Raw genomic sequence first — 12,489 nt, 5'->3', positions numbered from 1 at the left:
ATAGGGTAAATGCAAAATTGCCCTATCCCACCCTTGACAAGAGGAATACCAACACGGGTGCCCCCCAGGAGTGTGCGCTCAGCTCCCTCCTGTACTCCCTGTTCACTGATGACTGGGTGACAACGCACGACTCCAACTCCATCATCAAGTTTGCTGACGACACAACAGTGGTAGGTCTAATAGCCAACAATGACGAGACAGCCTACAGGGAAGAGGTTAGTGCCTTGGCAGAGTGGTGCCAGGGGCTACAACACTGCATTGCAGGGCAACTCCACCACCCGCAACCGCATGGCTCTCCCAACACATCATTGGGGGCACGCTGCCTTCAGGACATCTACAGCACCCAGTGTCATAGGACGTCCAAGAAGATCACCAAGGACCTCAGCCACCCGAGCAATTGTCTGTTCACCATGCTACTATCTAGCAGATGGAGACTGGGCAGGTACAACAAAGGGCCAGAGAGACTGAAAAACAGCTTCTATATCCAGGCAATCAGACTGTTGAAAAGCCATCACTAGCCGGATACCACCCGGTACTCTGCCCTGCACCTTAAGAGACTGCTGCCCCCTGTACGTATATAGAGACATTGAACACGGATCACTTTGGCAATGTTTACCTACTGTTTTGCCCACTTTATATGTATATACTTTATTCTAGTCTCATGTCTCATCTTATATAACTGTTGCTGTACACACCTTTTCTATTCATATACTGTCTATACACACCATTTATGTATACATTTATATTCCGGACTCTGACATTGCTTTGTCTGATATTTCATAATCATTTTTTATTTTTTGGAGAATGTGTGTATTGCTATTGTATTGCTAGATATTACTGCACTGTTGGAGCTAGAAACATAAGCATTTCGCTGTACCTGTGATAAAATCTGCACATCTGTGTACGCGACAAATAAACGTTGATTTTGATTTGAAAACGGTGATAATTCCCCTGGTGATCAGCGTCTTGCTGTATACTTCTTTCCTGGAGCAGCCAAGTGGGGAAAAACACAGTTGTGCATCCCATTTCTTACAGATACAGCAACATTTTTAGAATGTAAGAGGCTGTTAGTGCAGATTCAGGTGAAAACTCAATAAAACAGGTCTCAAATATAATGAAAATGTCTATACATTTCTGCTGTTTCAAAAACATTGCTCTGCTATTAGTATTTGTGCTGTATAAATGTTGGTCTTAACGAGACAATTCTGTTAACACTTCCCTGCTTACAGCGGGTCAACTGTTGGATGAGACCTCTAGAAGTAGTGTTAGAGATGTGAGAAATACCGAAGTTTACATGTCTCTTGAGAATCGCTACCTATCAAAATTTGTCTTAATTCTCATCAATGAGAACAAGCCCTAAGTGGCTGTATACAATCAGAATGAAAGTTGCTTATTGTTTTTCATATAAAACAGCTGTTTATGGGAAAGTGATTTTTCTCTCTATGTTCACTTCTTGCAACTGCAAGCATGGGACAGCGAGGCCAAGTGCATCAGCTCAGTCTCTGTGTGCAGCAGGGGCTTATTAGTAGCCTATAGAGAGGGAGACTGTGTGTCTGGGTCTACAATGGTGGCCTGGCTGGCTCATGGGTGATTGGACTCAGGCCAGACTGGTTTAGTCCTGGGTCACTGCCCTTTTGTCTGCCCAGCGAACTCTCTCACTCCTGGCCCTGGGGGGGATATCCTCCATACTTAATGGAAAGTGATGGCTTCCTCTCAGCTGAACGCAGTGAAAACGTACATACAGTGCATTCAGAAAGTATTCGTTCCCCTTGACTTCTTGCACATTTTGTTACATTACAGCCTTATTCTGAAATGGATTAAATTGTTTTTTCCCCCCTCATCAATCTACACATCCCATGATGTGGCGGTGGCCCGTTCCTGTAGGTTCATGCTCTACAACATCCGCAGAGTACGACCCTGCCTCACACAGGAAGCGGCACAGGTCCTAATCCAGGCACTTGTCATCTCCCGTCTGGATTACTGCAACTCGCTGTTGGCTGGGCTCCCTGCCTGTGCCATTAAACCCCTACAACTCATCCAGAACGCCGCAGCCCGTCTGGTGTTCAACCTTCCCAAGTTCTCTCACGTCACCCCGCTCCTCCGCTCTCTCCACTGGCTTCCAGTTGAAGCTCGCATCCGCTACAAGACCATGGTGCTTGCCTACGGAGCTGTGAGGGGAACGGCACCTCAGTACCTCCAGGCTCTGATCAGGCCCTACACCCAAATAAGGGCACTGCGTTCATCCACCTCTGGCCTGCTCGCCTCCCTACCACTGAGGAAGTACAGTTCCTCAGCCCAGTCAAAACTGTTCTGAAAACAAACTCCCTCACGGAGGACAGCGGAGTTCAACCTTCCGGAGACACCTTGGAATACCTTTTAATCCCTCATCAATTGTAAAGTGGCTGTTCCACTGGATGTCATAAGGTGAATGCACCAATTTGTAAGTGACAAACTTAAATGTAATGTAAATGTAAATGATGACAAACCAAAAACTGGTTTAGACAATTTAACACAGAAAAAAAAACTGAACGTTCACATTTACATAAGTATTCAGACATTTTACTCAGCACTTTGTTGAAGCACCTTTGGCAGTGATTACAGCCTTGAGTCTTCTTGACACTACAAGCTTGGCACACCTGTATTTGGGGTGTTTCTCCCATTCCTCTCTGCAGATCCTCGCAAGCTCTGCACAGCTATTTTCAGGTCTCTCCAGAAATGTCTGATCGGGTTCAAGTCCGGGCTCTGGCTGGGCCACTCATGGACATTCAGAGACTTGTCCCAAAGCCATTCTTATCTTGGCTGTCGTTGTCCTGTTGGAAGGTGAACCTTCCCCCCCAGTCTGAGGTCCTGAGTCCTCTGGAGACGGTTTTCATCAAGGATCTCTCTGTACTTTGCGCCATTCATCTTTCCCCCACCTGAATTGTTGTTCTTCTGGAAGGCTCTCCCATCTCCACAGAGGAACTCTGGAGCTCTGTCAGAATGACCGTCGGGTCCTTGTTCAACTCCCTACACCCCCGATTGCGCAGTTTGGCCGAGCGGCCAGCTCTAGGAATAGTCTTGGTGGTTCCAAACTTTTTCAATTTAAGAATGATGGAGGCCACTATATTTTTGGGGACCTTCAATGCTGCAGAAATGTTTTGGTACCCTTCCCCAGATGTGTGTCTCGACACAATCCTGTCTCGGAGCTCTACATACAATTCCTTCAACCTCATGGCTTTGTTTTTGCTCTGACATGCACTGCCAACTCTGGGACCTGACATAGATAGGTGTCAGCCTTTCCAAATCATGTCCAATCAATTGAATTTACCACAGGTGGGCCCTAATCAAGTTGTAGAAACATCTCAAGGATGATAAATGGCAACAGGATGCACGTGAGCTCAATTTCAAATCTCATAGCAAAGGGTCTGAAAATTTAAGCAAATGTGACTAGTTTCAGGAAACTAGGCATGTCGCGCGTCACTACATCACAGGAGCACCATTTGAACGTAATGGCAGAAATGCCTTCTGGAACATGTGAACTTTCATGTGCCTTAATAGCAAACTTGTATGCCATCTGTAAAGAATAATAAAATAGTTCGATTACGAGCCTAGCATGTTTAGCCATGGAAAAAGACAGCAACATTACCGCTAGCCATGATTGGCTGAGATAATGAGTGGTCTGGTCATGCCGAGAGATTGGTTTGGATTGGTCTCCCATGTAGTGCGCTTCTGTTTATAATATGAGCTGGTCAGTATGTGTAGATAATCCTTTCTTACATGGCTTTTTTGAAAGATAGTAGAACTGCATAAGTTTTGCTCTCCACTTTCTGGAAGACCGAGTTTGGAGTTTACGAAAGCCTAGAGCACACTGGCACTCCAGATTAAATTTATGAACACACCCGTAGTATAAACCAACCTAGGTGTCTTGAAGTCTTTGGTTGTTTAGTACATAGCCTCATACGTGAATCCTTAATTATAGAGATGGGTGGGGCTAAAGCGTTTAAGAGGGTGTGAACGATGCTGAATGGGTGTAGACAAAGAAGAGCTCTCCTGTAGGTACCAAAACATTCAAGGGCCATTTTCTCAAAAGTGAGGTTACAAGTTTATCAACTTTCAAAGCAAAATTACTTTCCCATTGTTCCTCAACTGTAGTGTATGACATACCATTTTCTAATTCTGAGTCTCTACTTTTATCCAATGTAAAAAACACAATTTCAAATTTTGCTGAATAAAACCAAATCGAGCAGGTCAGTCACAAATATGGTATTTCTGTTTTAAAAACATTTCTAAAAACCTGTTTTTGCTTTGTCATTATGGGATATTGTGTGTAGATTGATGAGGGGGAAAAAAAATTTAACCAAGAATTTAACGTAACAAAATGTGGAAAAGGTCAAGGGGTCTGAATACTTTCCGAATGCACTGTACACAGATTACAATGAATTCCCATGATATAATAAGAGTGTGTCATATGTTCTCTAGGAGAAACAAGGAGAGGTGTCTGAGGTCAGCCTGTACATTTTTGTTTACACATGTCAGAAAACAGAGAGTGTTATTACTGAACCAACCAGCGCCACATCTGATCCCTTCCCCTAACCTTGACCCGGTCTTACCTGAGAGGCAGAAGGAAGCCGTAGCGGATCACCACCCCCAGCCCCCACAGGACAGTCAGCCTCAGACTGATGTGCTGGAAGTTGTAGTTGCTACGGGTCAGCAGGTTCCATGACTCCAGCTCCTCAGCAGAAAACCTCTTGGTCACCTCGTCGTCCATGATGCTCTCAACTCCTTGCCGGCAGAAGTAGAAGATGTCGGACATCTCAAACTCGGAGGCATGGTCCAGGTCCCGGTTACTGCCACTGCGCCGGATCTCCTTTATCTCCTCCTCCAGGGAGGTGGGCTCCTTGGCGATGATGGCTGAAATGCACCGGGGGGACATGGGAAATGGTTAACCACTACCAATTTACCCATCAGACACACTCATTAACAACAACAACACACTCATACACAGAGCCCGTCACTCACCATTAGAGTAAGGCTTGTACAAGAGATGGTTGTTGTCCTTGGCTCCTCTTTCAATCCTATGTGTGGCCCACTACAAGGAGAGTCATTTAAAGTAGACAGATGTTAGCTTACATTTTGCAGAGAAAAAAACTTTCTGGCTCATTCAGACAATAATCAAATTCTAAACAATAGACTGACCAAATAAAAATGTCATAAATGACAAACAGCTTCATACCTTATTACAGAAATGATGTCGGTTTGTCAGATTAGATATTAAAATGACAGCTAGGTCTATATAGATATGTCCATTGTCTTTTATCCACAACACTTGAGTTCATAAAGACTTGCAATAAATTGCAGACATTATCTCAACAAGTGCCATTTTCAATAGGCCTATATTTCAGAAACTGAAACAGTAGAACATCAAATCTGTTAACGCTACTATGATGATAAGTTATTGATATTAGCTGGTGTTACAATTCCAAGGCAGACAGATATTGTGAGGGAAGTCTGTCTCCACAGAAATCATTAGAATGATTAGATTGTAATATTTTATTTTCCATTTTTAAATGCATTCACATAGTAGTTGTTTGTTTTATGTAGGCCTCAAAGAACAGTCACCTAAGCTGAATGCACTGCAGATGTGAAAATTGTATCTGTATGTGCACACTTAGACAAATACTAATCTAGTAAGAGGCTGGAAAAGAACAGAGTGTTCCCCATGCCTTGGCAATAACAGGCAGAACAGGAAGGATGAAGTGGGAGGGGATCTGCTGTTCTCAACCTTCACTCAACCCCAGGCACTGAGCAAGTTCACACAACACATTACATCATTATAAGATCCTGATGTTCACAAAGACAGACAGACAAAAGAGCAGAATTCTGCTGCCAGAACATTCCAATCTGCTCAAGCATCCATCTTATACATCCACGATACTCCAATACAGTTCTGAGAGCCAAATGGCTCATGGAAGTAGCTCAGAGCACCTAGCTAACAAAAATGCTAAGAAAAGAAGGTGTTCACATTCTAAAAGGCTTTACCAGGAAACTGGCCTTGCCAGTTGGTGCGGTTCATCTGATCAACTGCTGCACAACATTCCTCTAACAGGACTGGACATTTACTAGACTGACCACCTGTGGAGAAGATCATTTCAACAGAGATAGAGGCGAAGCATCTTTGCTACTACGTGGTGCAAGGCCAATGTCAACAGCGCTACAGACGGACACAGTTCTCTTTAGAAACTGAAACTGACCGTTATGCCTTTTGAAAGAACACTGTTCACCGATGGGAGATTTTACAGTTGTTTACAACAAAATCCTTACTGACATCAAAATACCATGACATGTGAATCATAAGACTAAAGGGCAGCTTATAGGGACACCAATGTGTATGTTTGGGTGTAGGCTAGTAAAGGAGGAGCATAGCAATCCTGTTGAGTCAATAAACTGGAACAGGGAAAAGCAAGGCCAACACATCAATTACGACAGAGGGGTGTGGTAGCACTTGATTAAGATTATGCAAAAACATTGCTGGTGTTTGATACCTCTACATACTCACTACATAGGCTGGATTGAGTTCCAAGCTCCCTTGTCCATTCTCTACTCTGCAGTTGATGTAATCTTGCTGAACAGAAAGTGCTATGTCATCAGTCTGGTATACAAGAGAGTCAGGTATGACCGCATTATCTACCAAGGGCATTCTCTTTGATTATAATCACAGCCGTATATATTCCCCCCCAAGCAGACACATCGATGGCTCTGAACGAACTTTATTTGACTGGAATCCATATATCCGGAGGCTGCATTCATTGTAGCTGGGGATTTTAACAAGGCTAATCTGAAAACAAGACTCCCTAAATTTTATCAGCATATCGATTGCGCAACCAACTTTCGCGACGCATATAAGGCCCTGCCCCACCCTCCTTTCGGAAAAGCTGACCACGACTCCATTTTGCTGATCCCTGCCTACAGACAGAAACTAAAACAAGAAGCTCCCGCGCTGAGGTCTGTTCAACGCTGGTCCGACCAATCTGATTCCACACTCCAAGACTGCTACCATCACGTGGACTGGGATATGTTCCGTATTGCGTCAGACGACAACATTAACGAATACGCTGATTCGGTGTGCGAGTTCATTAGAACGTGCGTTGAAGATGTCGTTCCCATAGCAACGATTAAAACATTCCAAACCAGAAACCGTGGATTGATGGCACCATTCGCGTGAAACTGAAAGCGCGAACCACTGCTTTTATTCAGGGCAAGGTGACTGGAAACATGACCGAATACAAACAGTGTAACTATTCCCTCCGCAAGGCAATCAAACAAGCTAAGCGTCAGTATAGAGACAAAGTAGAATCTCAATTCAACGGCTCAGACACAAGAGGTATGTGGCAGGGTCTACAGTCAATCACGGAATACATAAAGAAAACCAGCACCGTCACGGACCAGGATGTCTTGCTCCCAGGCAGACTAAATAACTTTTTTGCCCGCTTTGAGGACATTACAGTGCCACTGACACTGCCCGCAACTAAAACATGCGGACTCTCCTTCACTGCAGCCGACGTGAGGAAAACATTTAAACGTGTCAACCCTCGCAAGGCTGCAGGCCCAGACGGCATCCCCAGCCGCGCCCTCAGAGCATGCGCAGACCAGCTGGCTGGTGTGTTTACGGACATATTCAATCAATCCCTATCCCAGTCTGTTGTTCCCACATGCTTCAAGAGGGCCACCATTGTTCCTGTTCCCAAGAAAGCTAAGGTAGCTGAGCTAAACGACTACCGCCCCGCCCCGTAGCACTCACTTCCATCATCATGAAGTGCTTTGAGAGACTAGTCAAGGTCCATATCACCTCCACCCTACCTGACACCCTAGACCCACTCCAATTTGCTTACCGCCCAAATAGGTCCACAGACGATGCAATCTCAACCACACTGCACACTGCCCTAACCCATCTGGACAAGAGGAATACCTATGTGAGAATGCTGTTCATCGACTACAGCTCTGCATTTAACACCATAGTGCCCTCCAAGCTCGTCATCAAGCTCGAGACCCTGTGTCTCGACCCCGCCCTGTGCAACTGGGTACTGAACTTCCTGACGGGCCGCCCCCAGGTGGTGAGGGTAGGCAACAACATCTACACCCCGCTGATCCTCAACACTGGGGCCCCACAAGGGTGCGTTCTGAGCCCTCTCCTGTACTCCCTGTTCACCCACGACTGCGTGGCCACGCACGCCTCCAACTCAATCATCAAGTTTGCGGACGACACAACAGTGGTAGGCTTGATTACCAACAACGACGAGACGGCCTACAGGGAGGAGGTGAAGGCCCTCGGAGTGTGGTGAAAATAACCTCACACTCAACGTCAACAAAACTAAGGAGATGATTGTGGACTTCAGGAAACAGCAGAGGGAACACCCCCCTATCCACATCGATGGAACAGTAGTGGAGAGGGTAGTAAGTTTTAAGTTCCTCGGCGTACACATCACAGACAAACTGAATTGGTCCACCCACACAGACAGCATCGTGAAGAAGGCGCAGCAGCGCCTCTTCAACCCCAGGAGGCTGAAGAAATTTGGCTTGTCACCAAAAGCACTCACAAACTTCTACAGATGCACAATCGAGAGCATCCTGTCGGGCTGTATCACCACCTGGTACGGCAACTGCTCCGCCCACAACCGTAAGGCTCTCCAGAGGGTAGTGAGGTCTGCACAACGCATCACCGGGGGCAAACTACCTGCCCTCCAGGACACCTACACCACCCGATGTCACAGGAAGGCCATAAAGATCATCAAGGACAACAACCACCCGAGCCACTGCCTGTTCACCCCGCTATCATCCAGAAGGCGAGGTCAGTACAGGTGCATCAAAGCTGGGACCGAGAGACTGAAAAACAGCTTCTATCTCAAGGCCATCAGACTGTTAAACAGCCACCACTAACATTGAGTGGCTGCTGCCAACACACTGACTCAACTCCAGCCACTTTAATAATGGGAATTGATAGGAAATGATGTAAAATATATCACTAGCCACTTTAAACAATGCTACCTAATATAATGTTTACATACCCTACATTATTCATCTCATATGGATACGTATATACTGTACTCTATATCATCTACTGCATCCTTATGTAATACATGTATCACTAGCCACTTTAACTATGCCACTTTGTTTACATACTCATCTCATATGTATATACTGCACTCAATACCATCTACTGTATCTTGCCTATGCCGCTCTGTACCATCACTCATTCATATATCTTATGTACATATTCTTTATCCCCTTACACTTGTGTCTATATGGTAGTAGTTTTGGAATTGTTAGCTAGATTACTTGTTGGTTATTACTGCATTGTCGGAACTAGAAGCACAAGCATTTCGCTACACTCGCACTAACATCTGCTAACCATGTGTATGTGACAAATAAAATTTGATTTGATTTGATATATCTTTGCAATATTACCCTTCTCTGCATGAGATCTGATATACTAAGCATGGAGAGAAAGTTCCTGTCCATATCCTAGATCAGAGACTATCAACTGGATTCAGCCGCGGGACAATTTTTTCTGGAGAGGATGGTCGAGGGGCCGGAACTTAATTATAAATCATTTGCAGACTACAAATTGACCGCAAGAAGCCCAAACATAAATAATATTTTCAAACCTTGCTTACATTTGTATACGATCCTGTGTCTCTCTATTATGTGTGGGAATAGATTTCTTAAATTAAAATCATTTGGAGCTGATTTCCTGGTGTTTAAAAGTATTATATGCCCCCCAAAAATTATAATAATAAAATAAACGTTTTTTGGGGGGGGACAAATAAAACCACCCGCTGACTGCCAGTTGGGAGATCCTTCCCTGGATAGCAAGACGATTCCCAGAGCCCAGCTCACACATAGCCTGCTACATGCACATATACCAGTTATGAGGTTACATTCGTGACTCAAGTTACCAGCAGCACAAGATGTGATTTCCACATGTTGGAGACTTTAATCATTGAAGCAATACCAAGGTCTTGTATTTGCAGAAACCAAGTGAAATATAACCTGTCATACAATCACCTAGTTTCCAACAATCTGTCATTTTAACCCTTTACTTCTACCATACGAATGCTGGTTGACTAGACTAGGCACTACTGCGAGCTGAAAAGCTCTCATATATCAAGCCCCTGCCATCTCCCTCCGGACCATTTATTTTTGGCACTAGAATTCACTCTCAAAGGGGTTCGCTGGAAACTGCTGACAGGCTTACTTTCGACACTTAAGAAAGATAACCTTCTCTGGATTCAGCTCTAGTTCAGTTTTAGCAAGGGCTCACTAGTGAGATGTGATCAGGCAGCTAGGCTCCCACCAACCATTGAAACTTCAGATTCATCATATTGAGAGACGCTTTTTAACCCATCAGTAGGCTAAACAAGGCCAGAATAGTTGATCAAGTAGGGTCAGAAGCACAGATCCTACAAAGTAAACTTCATGCCTAAGGGTCTATTTTCATTAACAAGAATTAAGGATAATTTTTTTGAGATTCTCGAGAGGTATCGATTGTCGAGAGACATTACTGCAATGTTAACGTGCGTATTTCTCACATCTTGAACTCTACCTCCGGAGGTTGCACACAACAATCACCCGACAGTTGCCCGCCTCAAAGCAGGGCAGTGTAAACAGTTGTTTCGTTCGTCATTTTTGGATGAAAAACGTTCCCGTTTTAAACAAGATATTTTGTCACAAAAAGATGCTCGACTATGCATATAATTGACAGCTTTGGAAAGAAAACACGTTTCCAAAACTGCAAAGATATTGTCTGTGAGTGCCACAGAACTAATGCTACAGGCGAAACCAAGATGAAATTTCATACAGGAAGTGAGCCAGATTTTGAATGCGCTGTGTTCCAATGTCTCCTTATAAGGCTGTGAGAGCACAAGGAATGAGCCTACACTTTCTGTCGTTTCCCCAAGGTGTTTGCAGCATGTGACGTATTTGTAGGCATATCATTGGAAAATTGACCATAAGAGACTACATTTACCAGGTGTCCGCTCGGTGTCCTCCATCGAAACTATTGCGTAATCTCCAGGTGCGTGCATTTTTCCATTTTGAACAGAGGATAAACCAAACTGCCACGAGTGATTTATCATCGAATAGATATGTGAAAAACACCTTGAGGATTGATTCTAAACAACGTTTGCCATGTTTCTGTCGATATTATGGAGTTAATTTGGAAAAAAGTTTGCGTTGTAATGACTGAATTTTCGGGGGGTTTTCTTAGCCAAACGTGATGAACAAAACGGAGCGATTTCTCCTACACAAATAATCTTTTTGGAAAAACGGAACATTTGCTATCTAACTGAGAGTCTCCTCATTGAACACATCCAAAGTTCTTCAAAGGTAAATTATTTTATTTGAATGCTTTCTTGTTTTTGTGAAAATGTTGCCTGCTGAATGCTAGGCTTAATGCTATGCTAGCTATCAATACACTCTTACACAAATGCTTGTGTAGCTATGGTCGAAAAGCATTTTTTTTTTTATTCTGAGATGACAGTGTTGTTAACAAAAGGCTACGCTTGTGAGCCAATATATTTATTTCATTTCATTTGCGATTTTCATGAATAGTTAACATTGCGTTATGGTAATGAGCTTGAGGCTATAATTACGCTCCCGGATAAGTTTTTTTTTCTTACCAAACGTGATGAACAAAACGGAGCGATTTCTCCTACACAAATAATATTTTTGGAAAAACGGAACATTTGCTATCTAACTGAGAGTCTCCTCATTGAAAACATCCAAAGTTCTTCAAAGGTAAATGATTTTATTTGAATGCTTTTCTTGTTTTTGTGAAAATGTTGCATGCTCAATGCTAGGCTTAATGCTATGCTAGCTACCAATACTCTTACACAAATGCTTGTGTAGCTATGGTTGAAAAGCATTTTTTGAAAATCTGAGATGACAGTGTTGTTAACAAAAGGCTACGCTTGTGAGCCAATATGTTTATTTCATTTCATTTGCGATTTTCATGAATAGTTAACATTGCGTTATGGTAATGAGCTTGAGGCTATAATTACGCTCCCGGATACGGGATTGCTCGTCGCAACAGGTTAAGGTCATTTTAATAAGCTGAAACTATACTTTTATATTCGTACGAGAGGTGTAAACGTTCATGTTTGATATGCTAACGGTACGTCTTAGACTGTTTAGCTAGCTGTGTTATTGTCTTGCAAGCTACATTTAGCTAATGCGTGTACAAATAAATCATCTGCAAGAGTTCGAAGCAGTGGGTGATGAAAAAGGTGTATGAGAGGATTGTTCACCTGGCTGTGGAGCGCAGAAAGGACAAGTCTGTTGTCTACAAGAAGCCAGAGTCACTACCCCCAAAACCCAACATCTATGCCAACATCGCCACAGTGCCAAAGCCTGCTAAACCAGCTGCCATTATTACCAAACACACACAAAAATTCACCAGCTGAAGAACAATCTAGAACCTGCCTTGAACATTCAACGAACACAATATCCATATTC

At 43.7% G+C, this 12,489-nt stretch overlaps 1 protein-coding gene across 1 annotated transcript in view; it reads right to left on the bottom strand.

Moving 5' to 3' along the window:
• Positions 1–12,489, bottom strand: part of LOC124034318 (glycerol-3-phosphate acyltransferase 4) — a 46,222-nt gene that overhangs the window by 20,776 nt on the left and 12,957 nt on the right. Inside the window, exons 3-4 of the mRNA XM_046347335.1 lie at positions 4,999–5,068; positions 4,590–4,890 (exon numbers count right to left, since the gene is read on the bottom strand). Of these exons, the coding sequence (XP_046203291.1) occupies positions 4,590–4,890; positions 4,999–5,068 (371 nt within the window). The remainder of the gene's footprint in view (positions 1–4,589; positions 4,891–4,998; positions 5,069–12,489) is intronic.

The sequence above is a fragment of the Oncorhynchus gorbuscha genome, linkage group LG04 (assembly GCF_021184085.1).
Source record: "Oncorhynchus gorbuscha isolate QuinsamMale2020 ecotype Even-year linkage group LG04, OgorEven_v1.0, whole genome shotgun sequence".
Lineage (NCBI taxonomy): Eukaryota > Metazoa > Chordata > Actinopteri > Salmoniformes > Salmonidae > Oncorhynchus > Oncorhynchus gorbuscha.
This window is presented reverse-complemented; position numbering and strand designations above follow the sequence as displayed.